Genomic DNA, 22,484 nt, shown 5'->3' with positions numbered 1-22,484 from the left:
TGTGATAGTGGAGTGTCTGTTCTCAGTGCTCACAGACGTCAAGCTGGCCAGGTAGGAACTGTGATTTTGTGGCTAGATCCTGAGTGTTACTCGGCTTCTTACGGTCAGGCTTTCAAGTGGAAGTCGGCTTCAGTTCACACACACTTACCCTGCAATGCAGTGTATGTGTTTAAGCTAATCTTTTGCGATCACTCTCAAGGTATGGTGAAGTCAGTGCTAAGGAATGGGGGTGTAACTCAGTGGTAGAGCACATACCTCACACACATGAGGTTCTCATTTCCATCCCAGCACCTCCAAAACCCAAAAATCCACCCCAGGGTTTGACTTGAGGGGCATTAAAGAAGGCCTTTATCCCCCTCATTGGATTAGCATTTTATCATCACAATTCAAAGTTCTTATACAGTCAGTGCGATTATGCATTAACAGCTTCAGGGACTCTTAAAAGTTATCGTTTTAAAGGAATGCCCATTAAATATAAGGATCTCGCTTAAAGAGAGCAAATCGCAATAGTGCTTGAGTGCGTTTAGTGTGGAATGATTCTCAGATGTACTTCTTAGAGGCTGAGTGAGTCTTTGGGAGTTTGAAAGAATTCTTTTGAGACCATCAGGGGAGGAAGTCTTTGTTCATTAAGACCTAAATGCATACATACACGAGCATGGAGAGTACACATTAACCTCCCTCCCCCAACCTTCCAACACAGGCTCTGCCATGGATCAGTACCCTAATTAACCAAACATGTGTGCATGCATATGCACACACAGTTTTCAAGGTCACTTGCTGAGATAACTACACTCAATTTCTCTTCATTTTTTTTTATTAAGCCAGGAAAAGTAAAACTTTATAAAACTACTCAGGATTTAATAAGTTGAGAAAATAGATTCCACTGGCATGTTGGGCCTATATACAGACTCAAAATGGAAATCAGTTTAGTGGTCACATACTGTAGCTAAAATTGGTTCTGAATGAGATCTATATACCGACAAGAAAAACAAATACAAGTATCTTGCTTATTATTATCTTATACAATATATACAATTTAAGGGCTTGGATATATGTCAGGGTGAGACTGCTTCATGACCATGCAGGAAGCGCTGGGGTCACTCCCAAGGAGCTCACCACCACCACAACAAACCAAATCCCAAAACTCCTGGATATAATTCAAAAAAGAAAATCTAAATACAAAACCCAGGGCAAAGTAACAGCTAATTGCTATTTTAGACACTGTGAAACACATACCTTGTGTTTATCCTTCCAAAATCTGTGCAATGTTGGTAATTAACTATTCATTTTTATAGGCAAAACAAAAACGAAAAGAAAAAAAATAAAACAGAAAAACCTTAAGCACTCTTGTATATGGAAAACTCTACCCTGTATATATGCTCAGATCTGTGAGATTTCAAATTGCAGTTATCCAGATTAGAGCTTTTCCAAAAGTAATGGTGAGGGGAAGCATGGGGGACTGGTTTACCTGATCATCTCCTGGCTTCCCTAAGCAGTTCATCAAATGGCTGGGCAGCTCTAGGGCACCGTGCACATTGAAAACATGGGGACCACTGAGGACAGAGCTTTGCTTGCCCCAGATCTTTTGCTAAACTGTGGGCTTCTCAAAGCTGCTAAGGTGCTTTCCTTGTGATCACTTAAGGCATTTATTTCAGTTTCTTTGCTTACCCGTTCTTCTGTACAGTTTTGAATACACCTTTCCCGATATCTGCATTATCTTTTTACTTAATTGATAGTAGACACATGCCAATATGCTGACATTAAACAGTGAACCTTCCATCAATATTGAATATCAGATGTTTAGTATTACCCCATTAAATCCTTTAGCACTTGGAAAAAGGCAACGGACATCAAACCAGTTCCTCTCCTATTTCTCCTAGAAAACAAGTGCTTCTAGTACTTAATCTTGTCCAGCTTTGGATCTGAAGCCACAGTGGCATCCGGGTGCCTAGCGGCTGCCCAAGAGCCCTAAACCCACTAAGCTGTAGCCTTTATGACATGGCCTCTGTTTTAGTCAGGATTTTACTGCTGTGAACAGACATCATGGCCAAGACAAGTCTTATAAAGAACAACATTTAATTGGGGCTGGCTGACAGATGGTTCAGTCCATTATCATCAAGGCGGGAGCATGGCAGCATCTAGGCAGGCATGGTGCAGGAGGAGCTGAGAGTTCTACATCTTCATCTGAAGGCTGCTATGAGAAGTGGCTCACAGGCAGCTAAGATGAGGGTCTTTTTTTTTTTTTCTTGGATATTTTATTTGGATATTTACATTTCAAATGTTATTCCCTTTCCTCCCTCTCCCATACCCCCCCACCCCCAGCTTCTATGAAGGTACTCCCACTCCCACCCACCCACTCCCATCTCAATGCGCTGGCATTTCCCTACACTGGGGAAACGAGCCTTCACAGGACCAAGGGATTTTCCTCCTATTGATGTTGGACAATGCCATCCTCTGCTGAAGCCACGGATCCCTCCATGTGTACTCATTGGTTGGTGGTTTAGTCCCTGGGAGCTCTGGTGGGGTCTGGTTGGTTGATGTTGTTGTTCTTCTTATGGGGTTACAGGCCCCTTCAGCTCCTTCAGTCTTTTATCCTCCATTGGGGTCCCCTTGTTCAGTCCAGTGGTCAGCTGCAAGCATCTGATGAGGGTCTTAAAGCTCAAACTCACAGTGACACACCTACTCCAACAAGACCACACCACCTAATAGTGCCACTCCCTGGGCCGAGCATATACAGACCATCACACGCTCCCACATATATATTTACCTTTCTGTGTCTTCCTTCCCCAAGCCCTGCTTCTGATTTGTCCTGGCCTACATGCTTTTCTTGCTTTCAGTTCTCAGCTCAGCCATGGCTTTGGCTGTCCTTCCTGTTGTATCAGTTTTGTGGTTACTCCCAACCCTTTATATCATTGTCCTTTATCACATCACGAGTTCCTTTCTCAACAAAAACAAAGCACAGTGGTGAGTGTTCAGTAAACATCACTAAAATGGTTGTGCGTTTTGTATCTCAAGAGCTCTCCTACGTTTCTAGAATCCTGAGGTTAATACAGGAGTGGATGCAGGAAAATACTCAGCAGTGGGGATTCACAAACAATCCTTTCTGAATTCTCATGAGACATCGAGAATTGTGGACTGACTGTGTTTGCTCAGTGATAGATGGTTAGAGGGCTGAGTAGTGAAGCAAGGAGCCACGCCTGGCTATACTCGAACTTGAGGTTGGACCAATGTATAGTGAAGGTCTTAGTGGCATAGATGTGAGTAATCAAAGCTTCTTGGGAGCCTGAGAAGGGTAGGCTACCCTCAGCTACAGATTGAGTTCAAGTCCAGCCTGGATACTTTTGTGAGACCCTGACTGATATAAAAAGTAAAATGTGGGCCGGGAGATGACTTAGTGGTTACAATGCTTACTATGCAAGTGTGAGGACTTGAGTTTAGATCTCTAGAGTCTGTGTAAATTCTGGGTGGTCTTGTCAGTCCATCTGAAATTTTAAGCCTTGAAAGGCAGAGCCAGAGTAAGCTGGCTAGCTAGACTAAATCTAGTGATGAAACTCTGAGTTTCACTGGGTTCCTATCTCATGGGATAAGGTAGAAGAGCCATTCATGATAATTCCTGACCTCAACCTTAGGTTTCCAAATGAACATGCATGTGCATGTATGTACACACATGCAAATATTCATACATGCCTACACCACATATGTTTGCATGCACACACACACACACACACACACACACACACACACACACACGAAAATGGAAAAGTGTTTTAAAGTACAAGAGGCTGGAGGTAGAAATTTAGTCAGAACACTCAACCTCACAGGAGAAGGCCCTGAGTTTAATTTCCAGTGCTTAGGAGGAAAAGGTTTTAAACTACCAGATTTCAAAAAATTGGATAGTAGAAAATTGAAAAAAAAAAGTAGATGTGGATATTGGATATTGGCTATCTTGAGGTGCAGGCTCGTTTGCGTAATCTCTGCAGTTTCTCTGGGAGTTAGAATGTGGCTAATAGAAAAACCATCCTTATATGGCTGTGGCTCCCTGTCCCCATTGGACAGTACTGCTCTCTGATCTAGACTAGGAGCCCCAGCCAGTGTGTTTCATGCTGGCTACATTTCATTTAGGCTCTAAGCCGACTGCTTCAGCATATTATCTCACTTCAGTATATTGTCTAGATAAATAATAACAACCAAGCCTGCACCATGAAGTACTGTTTACGTTTTTGGATGAGGAAAGTGAAGGTCAGGTCATTAACGAACTTGCCTTGGGCAAATAGATGGTGAACCACAGTTGAAATGGACTCGGAATTTGATTCTTCCCCAAACTGGTACTAGGAACAAATGTGGGATGTGGCCAGCTTAACTGGGGCTTAGGAGCAGTTACTGAAGGCGCCTTACACATATCTAAAATGTGAATTTAGCACTTTGCCTGTGTGCTTTGTCACATTAACACAAGCAGAAGTTATGGTTACATAGCAGACGGTTCCCCTGCACTTGTTTCATTGCCTCTTAATGAAGCAGAAGATGGTAGCCTAAAGCCCAGAATCTGGTGGCTGGGAAAGGTGTGTCGTCATCTGCTCTTGAGATGTATGTGATGATCTGAAGGGAAATAGCCTGCATAGGCTCATGTAGTTGAGTGTTTAGTCACTAGGGAACAGAGACTTAAAAGACCCATGGCCCTCTACTCTTAAAATCTCTCCTCTCCCTCTCCTTCTCCTCTCCTCTCCCTCTCCCTCTCCCTCTCCTCTCTCCCTCTCTCTCTCTCTCTCTGGGCATTCCTTTCTGGAGGAGGTGTATAACTAGGTATAACTAGGGTGGGCTTTGAAGGTTCTAAAGCATTGGCTCTTCCCCATCTGCCTGAGGTGTAGCTCTTAGATACGGCTCCAGCACCAGGCATACTACCATGCTGCTCACCATGATGAAAAGGGACTGATCCTCTGAAACTGTAAGCAAGCCCACAATTAAATGATTTCTTTTTTAAAGACTTGCCTCGGTCATGGTATCTCTTTCCAGCAATAGAACAGTGACTAAGGCAATATGCTTGGATTCAACTCCCTTTGCTGGACTCTTATTGTTACTAAAGGTACGTTCCTTCTGCCAGTCCTCGGTTTCCAGGTTGTAATGATACCACAGAGAGGAGCTGGAATGCAGTGAGGGTCTCCAGAAATGTTTGCTGGACAAACAGCTGAGTCCTTTCCCCTTTATACGACACTGTCTCAAACCCATAGTGCAAAGCGAGTTTTCACCAAGCTTTGGTCTGATTATCATTACCTCATGGGAATTTCTGTTCAGACACCCAGGGAGCCCTGCAAGCTTGCCACAAAGAAAATTCTTCCCAACTTTTCCATGGTTACTAGCCAGCTCCTGGTTCTGCCTGTCACTCTGTCTCGATGGGAACTCTGCTCTCTTCCTAGTCACTGAAGCCAAATGGTTGAGAATCATTATGGCTCCTCTCTGACCTTCACCTAGCCCCAGTCACTAAATTTTACAGATTCTACTTGGTCTTTTTGGTTCTACCCTACCAGGGCACTGGCCTGTTATACTGTGGCAGGCTTAAGCTTGGTGTTGAAACTACTTCACTTAATTCTTGTGAGAACTCGATGAGGTCAATGTTGTCCCATTATTCTTGCAAATAAAGAAACAAATAGAAAGATGCAATTTGTATGAATCAGAATAGGAAACAACATTCCTATTCAAATCCAGTTAAATCCTCAGTCCCTTTGAGCAGGTTGAACTGACCCTCTTGCCTTAATATCTTGTTTGCCTACCTTTGGGCTACCTGGTACTGCAAGTCTTCCATGTAATTATTGCATTTCTTGACCCTCCCACTGTCCTTAAATCGCACACTCTCCTTTTTGATTCATTTGCTCTGTTTACTCTTTTGATTGAAAGTCCCACGTATTTATCCACCACTGACCTCCTGGGACTGCGGTATCAGGCATGTTACTCAACTTTCTTTTTGTTCTCTAAACTATGCACATGATTTTATTAAATTAAATAATAACTTTGGGGCTAGTAACTCCAGCACATTTAACAGAACTAGAAATTGTTGACAAAAAGAGGGAAACAACAAACTATTTGAGGAAGACTTTATAGAAACCAGCTTTGGCCTTCGTTAAAATGAACACAGAGATGTGGCCAGTTCATACAGCCGTCTCACCCCATGAGATGAGAAAGAACACTATGTTGACCCTAATGTAGGGAAACTAGCTTACCCAGCATCCCATTGGCTCAGCTCTCTTTTCACTCTCTGTGTTTCAGTTTGGACCACACATTAGAAAGAGTCTTTAAACACAGGTTTTTGTAGTCACACAGATCCATCTTGAATTCCTCTCTCAATCTGTAGTGATTGCATCATCTTGAGGAAGTTTCTTCTCGGAGCCGCCACGGCCTCACAAAATATGGTTTGGAATGACCTAGGGAAGTCATAAAGATGAGAATGGTGTGGACATTCACCAGTCAAAAGAGACATTGGCCATAGCAGGAAGACTCAGAGGTCACTGGCAGCTGGTGCTCATCATTTGGTTTCTGCTTGAGGATTAGAGCTTTTAGAAGAGAGGCCAGGGTGGTGATAGGTACATGGGCCTGAGGTGGTAGGATGTAGAAAAATCTCAGAGTTGTTGACTGATTTACTTCTGCCAGTCACATAGACCAGTATCGATTTCTTTCAATGTGCACTAGTTTATTATCTTGGGGAAATGCTCCAATGGATTCTCTGTAAAGTAGGGTTAGGAATAGCCTAGGGTTCTATGTTATTATTAGTATGTTGTAAGGATCCACCAATGACCCAGGAAGGGGTTACTGTAATGTATCTCTGACTTGTCTTGGGAAACTTGTATTTCTGCCTGACACATCACATAAGAAGCACCAACACAGCAGTGTTATGTTGTAATCACGGATAGGAGACTGGAATAGTCTAGCCATTTCCCTGACAAAGAGATGTTGCTACCCCATTTTTATGGGACATTTGACAGCCCTGCCTCATTAGGGAGTTTGCACATGGCTCTGAGAAAGGAAAATCTTTTAGTCTCAGAAGAACCTGGTGAGACTACAGGCGTCTGCTTAGCAGTTCTTTATGGTGTAGTCTCCAAGGAGGATGAACTTGCTTTTCTAGAAAAACTGGTTTTAGAAGAATTTTGGAAGAGTCTCTGAGATACCAATCATAAAGAGCCCTGTGGTTGTGTAGTCTAAAGGCCTGGACGAGCAAAAGACATAATTATGTGGTAGTGCTATACAAAGATTCCTTCCTCCATGTGTCAGATTTAGATGTAAGAGTACAAATAATTTCAAGGTGAAATAGATGGAAAAATCCAGAAGGACTGGATGGGGTTAGGCTGGGAGAGATATTCTGCAGGTCTCATTCAGAATTCTCAAGTCTATACCTTTTTTTAAGGAGGTATGTTAGGGGCTACATGGCTCTGTGTGTGCCTGTTCTCTGCTTTTCTCTTTCCTTTTTCTCCTCCTTCTTTTCATTACAAAGTCCTACAAAGGCTGACCTCCATCTGCCTAAGTAGACCAGGATGCCATTGCCCTGCAGCGCTTCCTGCCTTCACCTTCCAAGTGCTGGGAGTACAGGCATGAAGCCCCATGCCTGATTCTGTGGTTGTGCCTGAACTTGAACTCAGGGTCTCATGTCTGATAGGTGAGCACTCTATCAGCTGTGCCACACCCCCCCACCAATGCTTTCTTTTTACCTCTGCCACCCTTCTATCCATCCTTGTTTGATCCATCCTGACATCTTTACCTTCTCTGCTTCCTGTTGTTAATTTAAGGAGATCTCTCACACATCTTTGCTCGTACTGTAGTTTGTTCTTTTTGTCCCTTAGGCCCTTAGAGCAGTGCTAGAGTGTAGTTGTTATTCTGGAAATGCTTGCTCCTGTCCTCTCACTGACGGACTCCTCTAGAACACACACCTGCTGCCTAAGCCACTGTTCACCATTCTGAGTCACCTGTCTCCTTCTGTATGCCTGACATTGCTTCTGTAGCCCTCCACATCACTTCTCACCACTCTTCTCTGTCCTCTCCTCTCCATGGCTTCCCACTCATCTTCTGCCTTACTAAGTTATCTGGGGACTCAGAATTCTCCACATTCATATTATTTATGTACACTCTGGGTTCTTTTCCTTTGCTTATGAATGAAACCCATAGTTCTCCAAGGTTCTTTTCCAAGCTTCCTTCTCTTTGTGTTATGCCAGGGATTGCAATGATAATATGTGTAAAGCAATTTCAAAGCTTACCTGGCCAGTGTCAACTTCCGTTTGCATTCTGTACCTACTCAGGAGTTCCTGGAGATGTGGCGGCAGAAGGCAGTCACTCACTGGCAATGGCTCTCTGCTAAGAGCCCAGTTGGGAGTCTCTGGTTAAGTCTGACATTTGAACCTAATTCCTTTATTGCCTGCCAGTGTTTCTCCATGGTCACCATACTCCCCTAACTCAATGTTTCAGTTTTCTGACCTCTTGTTCTCTCTCTGTCTCCCCTCTACTTTCAGTCCCTGTACGCTCTCTCTGCTCACCTGCAGTCCTAGGTTTTGTACATCTCACCCCATGGCAAGACCCTTTTTCTCAGAGTCATTGCTGATGTTACCTGCCACCTGCTGTTTTGGGGGCCATTCATGTGGTGTCCCAGCTGAACAAGGACTCTCTGGGCTCTGAGTCGTTGCCTCCCTGGGCATTCTACCATTTTCTACCCTAGGTGTCATTCTCCTATTGTCCAGAAATATTGGCAGAGATGACTTACATGAAGGTTGATGAGTATAATAAAAATGTTACAGTTGGCCCAGGAATGTGCAATGGAGGCAGTTTTATGAGTGTTTATTTATTCTTGCTTTCTAGAATTAAACATTTGTCATGTCTGGAAAGTGTAAAACCTGGAAGGACTCCACTGGGGCCTATCCACAGTAGAGCACACAAGTTCTATCTCCCCTGCTGCCTGGTTTCCACCCGTCTCTCTACTTGAAAACAGGATCAGAGAAGTTTCTTCTGATTGATTCTTTTAAAAGTCCTATGGTGAAGATTGTACAAATTTGCCCTTCCCCTCCCCTCAGTAGTCCTGCTTACAGACTGTGGGACGGATTAATTTTTCTGTAGAAGAGCAGAAAACAGAGATCAAGTTGGGCAGCTTGCTTCTGTAATTCAACCAGAGGCAGCGCTCTAAAATAGGCCAATAGTACGTGAACACTTGAACTGAGAAGCATTCTCTGCTTAGCATTAGGAGACCGGAAGCAGTCACAGTGTGGATGTCTAAGGAACACAGCTTGGACCAGCATATGCCTCATCCCCTTCACACACTCAGCACCTGTGGCTGGTTTGAGGATATTGGCTAGACCTAACTGTGGACCACAAGGATCTGAGTAGATCCTGGATCTGTCCCTTTAGTTTAGGGACTGTATTTCTTGCTCTCATTTAATTATACTCGACATTTCCCTGGTCTTGGGGACCAAGCTCCCATCTGGACTACATTTCTGGAGCCAGAAACTAGATGTAATACAACTCTGGAGACCAATTGTAAACAAGGGTTATTTAAGTAGCTTCACCCAGTGTCATACTACCCAGGCAGTATTATCTTCTCACATGCTGGTGTGAATCTCCAAGTGGCCCCATAAGTAAATAATAGGCTGGCTGATGACAGCAGTTAACCTCTGTTGAACTCCTAGTATGTGGCAGGTATAAGGGCATCCTCACCATTGCCTGTTTTTCACAGACGTCATTGTAGTGGATAATAATATTGCTCCCATTTTGCAGATGAGGGAATTGAGTCTTAAAGATTTTAATTTTTCCAAGTCACTTGGCAGATAGGTAGCAAGACTAAGATCTGAATGAAACCAGTTTAAAATGCATGCCTTTCAGGACCCTGCTTGGCATATGTGTAATTCTGGTTTGTGGGGGAAATCTAGGCTTACGAGGTTCTGGTACCTGATGTTCACTCTTTTTCTCTAAAGGATAATGGACACCACGTATGCCTTCATTCTCACTCAGCATCTGGCAGGTGCAAACAGCAGGCCCATTATATTCGTGAAGAAATCTTCACAGACACTAGATTTACTGTTCGCTCCTGAGCAGGTTGGAAGCTTTTTGTGGTGTTCCCCACCACAAACAGAAAATAGTGAGGTGACTGGGACAAATAATATTCCATAAATAATTTGTCCAACCCAAATTTTGTTTCATTTGCAGAGAATGGCAAGTCTGTGCATTGGAAGCTGGGCGCTGATAAGCAGGTGTGGGTTTGGGTAATGGGCGAGCATCATCTGGACAAGCCCTATGATGTGCTGTGTGATGAGATCCTTGCTGAGAGGGAGCACCTGAGAGCAGCGAAGGATGCAGAGCTCAGGTAGGAGACCTGTACTCCAGCCAGAGACTTACTGGGTGCCTTGTGTATTTGTTATACTTTGCTTTGCTGTGACGGAATATTTAATGAAAGCAACTCAAGGATGGATTGGTTTCTTTGTCTCAAAGTTAAAAAATATGGCCCATCATGGCTGGGAAGGTATGGTGGCCCTAGTGTGAGGCATCTGGTCACAATGTACCTACAGTCAGACACAAGGTGAACAGAAAGAGGGGCCAGAGTAAGGAACCTCAAGACCAACCACCTCCTAAAGGTTCTACAACCTTTCCATCAGCTAGAGACAAAGTATTCAGACTGATAAGCTTTTTTTTTAATTGGGGGAGGGGAGGTTGTATTTCACAACCAACCACAAGACTCTGTAAAAATACCACTTGCTCACAGCTTCTGGTAGAAGAGCAGAAAAATCACTTTAGATCTTTCTAGAAAGTTCTTTTAAAATTTCAGTGATTCTCTTCATTCCTGCAATGCAACCAAACAACTGCTTCGTGGCTCTGACAGACATTCCCGTGCTGATTTGCAAGAGCTTGCTGACTCCCCATCATCTGTAAGGGTCTGACCATCCCTGAAAGAAGACCGAAGACTCAGACAGGGTGCAAAACCAAAGAGTATTTGTTCTACAGAAGCAACCAGCATGAGGGGGGGCTACCATTTTTTTTTTTTTTTTGAAATGGTAACCCTAGACAAAGGCACATAGGCCTTCTTATGGGGAACCAGGGGAACTCTCTAGAAGGATTAGGTAATCTAAAATTTCATTAGTAGGTGCTAAGGGGGTCACAGGTAGTCAGTGGCCAGCATTCCTATGTCATGAATGTTTAACCATAGGGTGAGACAGGGCTATGCAGCACAGATGACCCATTCTGACAGAAGCTATTTCCCCACTTTTGTGATCATCCCCAGGCTGTTCTTCGGGAGGGAGTTTTATGATCTTGTTCTGGATGCTTTGGTCTGTTCCTGGAGCTGGTGCCTATGGCTTTCTTTTCTAAATCAGACCTGGTCCTTAAATGGAGACAAAGGGTTTATGCCACCTCTTCACTTCCACCACTGCTTTATTAGCATCTTCCTGGGACAGCACAGGATGCAGCCAGCCAAGTGTCAGGTGTGTTTGTGAGAACTGAACCAGCTGCCCACGTCTCAGGATCTCAGAGAGGACTGCGGAGATGTGGGTTTCCGACTAGGCAAGCTCTTCAGGTGCTTTTCCTATGCCAGCGGCCAGGATGCAAAGAGAATCATGAATTCCAGCCTAGGAAGGAAATGAGGCAAGACACGTCCAGTGGCCAGCAATGCAGGGTGTGCTGGGAGGATTCAGACAGTATGCAAAAACAGTTAAGGGGTAAACAGAATCGCCCCCGTTCCAGACAGAAGGGCATCATTCTGATGCATAGAAGAGGTGAGATCTGAGTTGAGCCTTGAAGGATGAGTTGGGTATTCAGATCTAGAAGGTTAGGGGAGAAGCTTCAAGTAGAGGGTATAATCAGGATTCTTTAACTTGGTTTTAAACAGCTCGGTGGGAGAGTGATGAACCTTTCTGAGTGCTTGAGGTGTACCTGGGAGATGGGGAGGCCACCTAAGGTGCTCTGAAACCTAGGTGTAGTAGTCTGAACCTCTTCCGGGGCAGTGAGATTTTAGTGGGAAATTGACATAATCAATTGGACACATAGGTGACTTGGAACACTGAGACAGGTGATGTTCACCTCTTCTGGGCATCCTCCTTGAGTTCTAGGCAGCCTTCCTCTGAGCTGGTGAGCTAAAACTGGGACAGTTATGTCACCCTACCTTCAGTACCCAACGACTGATAGTGTCTTACTCCAATGATCACAATGTTAAACTATAAATCAGCATACAGTGAGGCAGGGGATGATCTTCAAATGGTTGGAGGAAGGCAGTATATACTGGCAGCCCAGCTAAGTCAGGAGTTAGGTAGTCCTAGGTTCAAATCCTGACAATACTGTTATGTGGTCTTGGATAAATTGTAGTACTTTTTCAAGCCTTTTCTTGTAAAGCAAGGATAACAATGCTTTCCTTAGCAGGTTGTTGGGAGGATTTAGTTAATGTTTTTAAAGTTCTAGTCGAAGATCTACCAGATAATAAGCATTATAATAAGCAAGCAGCTGCTGGTTTTTTACATGGTTTGAGTGTAGACATCTGCTTTGGAAAGCCTGTCCCAGTTGAATAATGTCTTTGATCATTTCTCCTCTGTTTCTCTGCAGGAAAGCTCAGTCTCTACAGTTCACCAATAGCTTAGAAATAAAGTCACTGAACTGTGATCTGCAAGCAGTGAAAAAGACAGAGCCTCAGAATGTCACCAGGAAAGCAGCTGCAGAAGAGGCAACAGATCAAGGACCCAGAGCAATACCAACCAAGAAGGACGACAAAGCCCAAGTGAGTCTTCCATACCCAGCAATGGGCAGAATCCCATAGGCAGGGAGGGGAGGGCAAGCAGTGCTTACAGAAATGGAGCCATGCATTGGAAGCTCAAATACCCCCAACCCCTAAGGTCCTGCCATTCACCTTATATTGGAACAGGGGGAGGGGCTTTTTTTTTTTTTTTTTTTTACCTTGTACTTCATGAGTAAGGTTAGGTATCACCTTTTTTCCCATAGGCTGGTGCTAAAATGAAATGTTTGACATTTTAATATGTCTTGAGGTTCTTTTCCCATTTCTATAATAGCAGACTATAAACATTTTTTTCAGTAAAAGTTACTTAGTAAATAAGGTAGATTTTGTGAGCCAAATTATCTTTGTCATAACTTCACACAAATGCCCACGTATGGCTATGTGTCCAGCAAAACTTTACTCACAGGTAGATGGAGGGCAGGACGCAGCCCATTCCTGAGTTAGATTATATTCTGTTGAGTCTTTCCTTCTTTATTTTTTTAATGTATGGGCTCTAACCATGTGTATTCTTTGGGCTTCATGGATTCTGCACATGATATAGGAATAGCTGCTTTCTCCAGAAAACAGAATTTTGTGCTAAGAATTGGTGTGAATTCTTTTATGGCCCAGGTGCTTTAGAAAGCTCAAATATAATTTGCTTCTTGGATTATAGTTTGGAGGAACAATAAACTCTATTATGAAGTACTATATTCTGCCAGGAATTTAATTACACTGAATTAACAGAGGGTTTGCTGTTGTTTGACTTACATTCAAGTCCACATGGTTGTATGGCATTGGGACTGCTGCTTTAAGCTTGCTTTGAGGTCCACGGGGATACCATTATCTCTGTCAAGCCTACTTTCTGCATCTGATAATATTCTAATAATTAATATGACTCAAGGGTTATTATGTGGCAAATGTCTCCATTAATACTCATAATACTATGCATTAGGTACTGGTTATCTTTGCGCTTTTTACTTATTTTTACGTACCACTGTAATTACGTACAAGTATGTGTGCCTGGATGTGGAGGTCAGAGGACATTCTTGACTGTCATTGTGAGGCAAGCCACCTACCTCATTTAACGTAGGGTCTCTCACTGGCGTGAAGTTTACCAGTCAGATAAGGCTGCTGGCCAATAAGTCAGATGTTTCTGCCTCTGGAGTTCTGGGATTGCAAGCAGGCAAACACCTAACATGTCTACATGGGTTCTGAGAACTGAGTTGAAATCTTCACGTTTGCAAAGCACATATTTTACCGACTGAGCCTCTCTTAAACTTCTATCTTTGTTTATCATACAAGTGAGGAGGCTGAGGGAGGCCTGGTTAAGCAACCTGCTGAATGGAGATCTGGTTCACTCCTAGGTCTTCATGATCCCTAAGTCACTCCTTAATTGCCCATTCCTTTTAAAAAATATTTATTTGTTTGTTTTTATTAGATGTGTATGAGAATTCATATGTGTGTATGTGTATGCTTCATGTGTGTATATTGTCTGAGGAGGCCTGAAGAGGGCATCCGACCCCTTGGAACTGGAGTTACACACAGTTGGGATCTGCCATGCAGGTGCCCGGGCCAAATTCAGGTCCTCTAGAAGAACAGTCCAATGCTCTTAACTTCAGAACTGTCTCTCCAACCTCTTAACTGTTGATTCTTACTAATGACCGTGTCCTTATTTTGATAACAGTGAAGAAACTCAACAAATATAAGACTTGTAGAATTTAGTTCAAAGTTTGAAAATTTGATTTGGATCCTAGCATGAGCTCTGAGAAGTTCCCATCTTCTCAGTGAGGCTGCCCAAGCTGTCTCATACTCAGTGTGCACTCAACATACTTTACACTGAACTCCCTCCAAGCTACTCTGTTTCTAAGGCCATAAAATAAAAGCAGTAGCAACAACAAACACCTCAAGGACCACCAGGTTGGCATGTTCTGTGCAATACTAGGTTAAAAGATTAAATCAGAAACTGAACATCTACCATAATAAACCTTGTTCAAATATATCATAAGCATTCAGTGGCATGGTCTCATTCTTTTGATGTCTGTTAAAGTTTCTGTTGTTAAAGTTTCAAATGCAAAGAGATTAAGGTTCCTAAAGGAATCTAAAGGAACATTTAGATTCAAAAAACTGTGGATGTTGGTGAAAGTTTTACACACACACACACACACACACACACATGTACATACACATGCCACACATGCACACACACACATGCACACACACCCATATGCACACACATGCGCACATGCACACACATACGTCTTGTTCTTTTCCCATGTTGGGGGATAGGGAGTCCTGCCAAATTTCCTGTGATGTTTGCCGAAGTTCCCTCTAGCAGTGGATGCCCAGGAAGAATGGCAGACTCCTGTCTGTAATGTGTAGAATCTACTTAATGGCTTATTTATATTTTGCTTATAAACCTGCCTAGGTTACTACTGTGTTAGCTAATGAGACCTCCATGATTTGGTGTGGCCACAAAGAGAGGCTAATACAATCTAGCAGACTTTTTTGATGTGTAAAGGAGACCATAAATACAAATGCACCTGGCCCACCTAACATCTGCCAGACAGCTGGTTCATTCCCTCTTCTCCTCTTTCCCAGTAATAGTGTTAATTTACAGAAAGCAAGGATGGTATCCCAAGCCTGATTTAATTGTAAATTTCTTTAAAAACGAATGCATTGAGATAACAAACTTTTAATCAGAGCAACCATTGTCAAGGGTTCTTTTTCTGATTGGGAATGTGGGGAGAGACTTTACCTAATATTTAATTTTGAATGGTAAGTGTTCTGAGAGAAATGACAGATTTGCCTGCACCCCTATTACATTAGGACTTGGGCCTGGGCTTTCTGAGTGGCCTTATGAGGCCTTGCATATGAGATGATGTACCAAGGACTCTTGCAGCCATAGTTCCAGCCAAGGGCAACATGGGAAAAAGCTTTGGGGGAGTCAAACAGAAGGGAAAGTGTTAGTGTCTTATCACTCTGGAAGTGGACAAGGGTGGATAGAAAAGTGGAGGATCCATATTTTACTCTATTTTTCAGAAATGATGGGAAATCACCAGTGAGTTCTGAACAGCTTTGTATTTTAAAACAAATTGGTCAGTCTTGCGTTAGCGTGAATACAGGAACAGATAGCATAACCAAGCCTCCAAACTTCATGGCCATCAGCATCACCAGGGACTCCTGGAAGAGGGGCTGTGGTTTGAACACAGGGATTTCCCATACTGCCCACGGTTATAAGTTGGGTAGAAGCCGATCTGGGCACACACCAGTTTGTCTTGGAACTTTTTCTCGTACTCACATTCCATTTCCCATTCATTTCATAATTTCTTCTGAAATACAAATGAGACAACTACAAGTATTTCTCTTCTAAAAGGAAGAACGAGATGGCAAGACATGCCTCCAATCACAATCAGAATCGCCTTATTTTGTGTATCTACCTCAGTCCCAACTCTCATCACAACTTTGACATGTTTAAAATTTTCGCCTTTTAGATATGACAAAAATATTTGTCACCTTCCCCCAGACCTTTTCCTTCAGATGAGAACTCTGGTGCTAAAGTGGGGAGAGCCATCTGATACGTTTCTAAAGTGAAATCAGTTTCTAAACAAAGATTTTCAAGTTATAGCTGCACTTTATTCTAACCTTGGTACCAAAGAATATTCTCTTTAAATTTGTTGTCTTACCAAGCCTAAAATTTATTATGAAGAAAAAGATTTTCAAATATATTGCACGTGTTATATGCTCATGATCTATGAACCTGTGTGTTGCATGTTATCTATTCATGATCTATGTACATGTGTGTTGTATGCTCATGATTTATGCACATGTGTTTTTATTATGATCTATACACACGTGTGTTTTGTGTTGTATGTTCATGATGTGTGTGTGTGTGTGTGTGTGTGTGTGTGTGTGTGTGTGTGTGTTTGCCGATGTTTCTGCCCTTGATCAAGCACCAAGGCCAGGACAGGATGTCAGTTGTCCTGCTCAATCATTCTCGATCCCATTCCTTTGAAACTTAATCACACAGGTATTATCTATGGCCAGGCTCTAACATTTTCTTCCCCTGTGTGCTTTGTGTGGCTTATTAGAGAAACCTGGTTGTCCTACTTGAAGGATGTTAAGAACAGAAGGTAGAGTTTGTTCCTTGAACTGTCTGGGAAATATCTCATAAACTTTTGGGGCCCTAGGTTTTTCATTTATAAAAGGGGGGAGTAATGGAATATGTGTGTTTGAAAGCAGAAGGAGAAAGGGGTCAGCAAGAGGTGACAGAGGGGACAGGAGAGAGTAGTAAACTGGAGAATAAAAAGTTAAATGATACATGAAAATGTCGCATCAAACCCCATTCTTTATATGCTCCTTGAAAGATTTAATTCAAATGCCTACGCTGTTTATCGCATGGGTTTCAGGTACAAATCACATGAGGTCATGTATTTAGAAACACTTTGAAAACTGCAACTTGGAGTGACTAAGAGGGGTTATTTCTGTGGAAACATCGGAAGCCTGGCCAGTCTCCATGCTTGTACTGTTAAGCTGTTTGCTTGACTCACTCCTTCCCTGAACATTCTTCCATGGGTCAGCACACGGAATGGTGGGCATTAGCGGTTCTACATGGGATCAATAAAACAATATCTTCCTCCTTGTGGAGTTTTAATTCTATGGGTAAAAAGGGAAGCAGCCAGAAGCCAAAAAGCAAGGTCTAATCAAGTATCAGAAGGGGAATGGCACATTGGTTTGGGTTTGTGTAGGACAATCAGGAAGAGGTGTGGACATGTTAGAAAGGCAGTTGAGTGAGGGAGAGGTTTGGGTAGCAGATTCTGAATGACGTGAGGCACAGAACATGCATGTGGTGGTGGAGTGGAGTGGGGTGGGGTGGTGGGGAGCCAGGGAGGAGACTAGTTAGGACTGGATCAGGCTCATACTGATACCAAGAGGGGTTGTTTTTTGTCACTGTAAAAACGAACAGCAATATACTTAGTGGACTCAAATAGTACCCATTAAAATAGGCTGGAAGCCTGGTGTGGCGTGCTTAGGGTCTTGCAAGGCTGAAATCGAGCCACATGGGCTGCTGTTTGGTCATCTAGAGTTGTTAGGACTATTGACCAGATGAGCTATCTGAAAGCCATGTTCTCTCACTGCCAACCAGGGCACACTTAGCTGCTGATATCAGTTGGGGACAATTGGCTCTGGAGGTGGCTTCTAGCCCCTCTCCTTCTATGTGGCCCTTCCAGGGTTAGGAAGGCTGTGTAGAATCTCTCTATCTTCCCTTCTGCTGCATCTCCTGCTTTTAACATCTCCTGTGTTCTGAGGGACAGTCCAGAATAATTTCTCCATATTGACCCAATGTTTGTAATTAATGTCTATGGAGTTCTTTTTGCCATGTAAGCCAGGTTCTGATAATTACAGTGCGGCTACCTTTAGAGGTCATTCTATCTATCATCCCTGTAAGGACCAGCCTCAGTATTACATGTCTGCCACTCATCAATCAAAACATCTGGGCCAAGATGTGTTTCAGAATTCAGATGAACTCAGACTTCTAGTAATGTGCACACACAACTGAATGTGGGAGATGCAAATTTTGGCAATAATAAAAGATTTCTGAACTTACAATGAACAAAAAAATCTAATTCAAAAATCAAATGTCTAATGAATCCAAGGACCTTCTGGCAAGGCTCACATGACTTCAGAGCAGCCTTGGAACACACGCCATAGCCACGATACTACCATCACTCTGTGAGACTTGTAGTGGGTTATGCTGGGAAAATCTTAGCTCAAATTTGAGAGCATTATATGTTATGAATTTCAGCTTCTACTGTACATGCACTTTCCTGTTCTTATAGAAGACTAGTGGCTTAACTACAGGAAGCAAAGGTTTTCAATAGTTTCTGATGGTCATTCCTCAACGTGTATGAAATTAGCATATCTTTGGATTATATTATTAGAATGTTTGACTTTAAAAATTGTTGTTTGAGTTGCCGACTTCAGCTTTAAATTTTTTAAAAGAAAGTAAATTTGGCATGGGATTTGAACTGAATTTTGAGTAATTTCTGAAATGGCCTGAAAAGTACTTCTGCCTTCTTGTACTATTTTGTGTACTTAAATTTTTGGGAAGCGGGAGTCTCAGTATTGATGATCATAAAATAAAAAATTCTTTAACCCTCTTCCCCGAAACAGTAAAGAAGCTCTCTAACCTGAAGAAGCAAATATTCAGCCTAGATTGAATTATTTATACACAAAATAAATGAACATGTCTGCACTGAACTCTGAAACACATACAATTTTACTTTCATCTTTAATCATTGATATGAAATAATATGTATACCAAAGAATTGTTTTAAAATAAATTTTTTCATGATTTATTACCTGAAAATGTTTGCTTTGTTTTCCCATTTTACATACTTATTAATATGGGATCTTAGAGCATTTTCTCCAGTGGAAGGGGATGACAAGGGGAAAAGCTTCAAAGCTCCTGTACCATACATTGGATGATGCCCTTTAGAAAGCTTAGTGGACGCTCGGTATAATCAAATATTATAAATATTTCAAATAGCTCCATGTTAGTCCAAGTCAGGTTTTCCTTTGCATAGGAGATGTGTAACTTTAGAGCCTTTTAGATTTCAGACTTTTCCAGAATGGATTGATTTTGAGTTGTGGTAGCAAAATGAAGATCAAATCTGATAAACTACAATGAGGAGCTCTGAGCTTTCTCTGATTCTGTGCCAGCCGGGGAATGCTTGCTTTCTGTGAGATGAAAGATATTTAAACAGTGTCGTAACTACAGGGCATATCTGCATATCCAACACCTGCACCTGAGACAAGCATCACTAATGGATTGTGGCCTAAGGGTATTTTCTCAAACCATTTCTGGCCACTGAGTAGGGTTTCTGTACAGCTTCAATGGCCAAAGCCACTGACACCATGAGTTCAATACTGCCACATTCAAGCAAGAAGAAGACGTGTACAAGGTCTTGTATAAGAAATGTAAATTCCTTGTACAAGACCAAGGCTAACTCAATATCATTTTTATGAACATAGAATGCACTATTCTTTTTTTTTTTTAAATTGGAGAGGAAAAGGTTTATTTGTCTTACACTTCAACATCACTGTTCATCATCAAAGGAAGTCAGGACAGGAGCTCAAACAGGATCTCTTTCCTAGGTTTTCCACCTTTTTTATTTTTTTCCTCCATCTTTATTAACTTGGGTATTTCTTATAACATTTCAATTGTTATTCCCTTTCCTGGTTTCTGGGCCAACATCCCCCTAACCCCTCCCCCTTCCCTTCTATATGGGTATTCCCCTCCCCATCCTCCCCTAAACAATCACGTTCACTGGGGGTTCAGTCTTGGCAGGACCAAGGGCTTCCCCTTCCACTGGTGCCCTTACTAGGATATTCATTGCTACCTATGAGGTTGGAGTCCAGGGTCAGTCCATGTATAGTCTTTGGGTAGTGGCTTAGTCCCTGGAAGCTCTGGTTGGTTGGCATTGTTGTTCATATGGGGTCTGGAGCCCCTTCAAGCTCTTTCAGTCCTTTCTAAGATTCCTTCAACAGGGGTCCTGTTCTCAGTTCAGTGGTTTGCTGCTGGCATTCGCCTATGTATTTGCTGTATTCTGGGTGTGTCTCTCAGAAGAGATCTACATCCGGTTCCTATCGGCCTGCACTTGTTTGCTTCATCCATCTTGTCTAATTTGGTGGCTGTATATGTATGGGCCTCATGTGGGACAGGCTCTGAATGGGTGTTCCTTCTGCCTGTGTTCTAAACTTTGCCTCTCTATTCCCTGCCAAGGGAATTCTTGTTCCCCTTTTAAAGAAGGAGTGAAGCATTCAGAATGTCAGAATGCATTATTCTTAAGGCAAGAGGCAGACTTGTTCTTATCTCCTTTTTACCACACCCCTTTATCCCTGACCCAAAACTTATCCCTTGGTCACTGTTGAAATGCTGTTCTTCTCATGTCTAAAGAATGTAGAGAGACACAGCTTTCTATGGTGCGACTTTCTGCAGACCCACCAATGCTATAAATAATGACACAGAGGCCATTAATCAAGTTTAAAGCTTAGGCCTTTTGCTTGGTAGTCTCCGGAGTCATTAGATCTTAATCTGAGCATTCCGGTCCATTGGGGTTTAAATCTCGGCCTGCGCCTGGACAAAGCACACCAAACCAACATGGCTCCACGTGGAGAGGTTTAATGAGAGAAGAGTAGAAGGGGGTCTATAAGTAAAGGAGACTGGTCATGAACATGTGGAGGGAAGGGGTTGGCGGATGGGGAGAGAAGGGACAGAGAAGAGGGCAAGAGCAGGGAAGAGAAGAACAAAGAGAATGAGGAGGGGGCAAGCAGCCCCTTTTATAATGTCAGGCACAGCTGGCTGTTGCCAGGCAACTGTGGGGCGGAGCATACTTGGCTGTTGGCAGGTTGCTGTGGGGGTGGAGCTTAGACAGAATACCAACACAGTCTACAAACCAACACATGGCTACCTCTGTACTTATCTGCTCTGTCGCAGCCAGGCCTGGTCCCCACCATGTCAGCTTTCTGAATCCTCCACTTCTGCCCCTCCACTCCCCACTGTGTCGTTCCCTCTGCCTGGAAACTCCACCCTCCATTTACTGACCCAGCAATTGGCTGTCAGCTCTTTTTCAAAATCAATCTCTCACACAATTCTAGATTGCCTCTAGGCATAGATGTCTGTCTGACCTTCAAGTATCTGAGCATGTGTGAAAGGACAAGTATTTACAAAAATAAGGTGGGTGATGGGCCACAGAAATGACAATAGTAACATCCAGCCAGCATTTAGCTCTCTACTGGTACAGAATTAACAAGTGAAAATACAAAGATACAAGTTATTACCAGGTGAAGAAAGGTTAATCCAACAGCTTTCTATTCATGGAATAGTTTCTGGAGTTTTAACTAGAATATTAAACATCCAGGCCAACAGATTTGATTTTGAATTATTTTTTGCTAAAGTGATATGGGCTATGCCTTCATTAGCAAATGACTTTTTCCAAAGGCATCCTCTGGAGAACAGTGGAAAATCTGATCTTCGGTTCTAGGAACGAAGCATTTCTGCCTCACCTTTCTAACCTCTAGAGGTTTTAGCGTTGAGTAATTTGAACCCTGCAGTCAGGGTGAGACTATATGAGTTTTAGTCTTGGGACATTGTTCTATACAAACAACATGACGTTCACAAAAAGATTTCTTTAAATAATACATCTAGTTTGGTTTAAAATTTTCATTTTATCAAGTACAGTCCCCAACTGGGTGCCTAATAAATAACGTGTCTAAGACATGTTGCTAGCACAACAGAAGTGGTATATTCTAGAAACAGACACTTTGGGGCCTATAGGCAGCTCTAAGACTTGGGAAAATAGCTTCTACAGGATCCACTTCCCTCCATATCATAGAGAGTAAATGGAGTGACACCATTCCTTTACAAAGGGTGCTGAGAACATTGGTGACTATGAAGTTCACCCCAGGAAAGCTGATGGAAAAGTAGGAACTCTTCACATAAGTCCATTGGGTGTGAGACCCTCTCAGGAGCCCAGCCTTGGTCCTTGTTGATTCTCTAGAGATAAGTTGGAGACTTTGTTCGTGCTGAGGAAGAGGCTGTGCTGCTAGCATTAGATGTAAACAATATCTACCCCTTCTTCTAAGGTTCCAATGACAAACAGGCATGACTCCATCCAAATTGACTCTGGGGAGCCAATGAGTCTATTGTGCTTCCTTACACAGTGTAGGTGGAGGGTTACTTCCCAGGCTATGTGTCCTACTCTCTAACAGG

The 22,484-nt window shown here is 42.7% G+C and overlaps 1 protein-coding gene across 1 annotated transcript in view; it reads left to right on the top strand.

The window, feature by feature from the left end:
* Positions 1-22,484, top strand: part of Sh2d4a (SH2 domain containing 4A) — a 62,376-nt gene that overhangs the window by 5,400 nt on the left and 34,492 nt on the right. The window contains exons 3-4 of the mRNA XM_032919072.1: positions 10,168-10,324; positions 12,547-12,718. Coding sequence (XP_032774963.1) covers positions 10,168-10,324; positions 12,547-12,718 — 329 coding nt within the window. The remainder of the gene's footprint in view (positions 1-10,167; positions 10,325-12,546; positions 12,719-22,484) is intronic.

Source organism: Rattus rattus, chromosome 13 (assembly GCF_011064425.1).
Source record: "Rattus rattus isolate New Zealand chromosome 13, Rrattus_CSIRO_v1, whole genome shotgun sequence".
In the NCBI taxonomy this organism is placed as follows: domain Eukaryota; kingdom Metazoa; phylum Chordata; class Mammalia; order Rodentia; family Muridae; genus Rattus; species Rattus rattus.
This window is presented reverse-complemented; position numbering and strand designations above follow the sequence as displayed.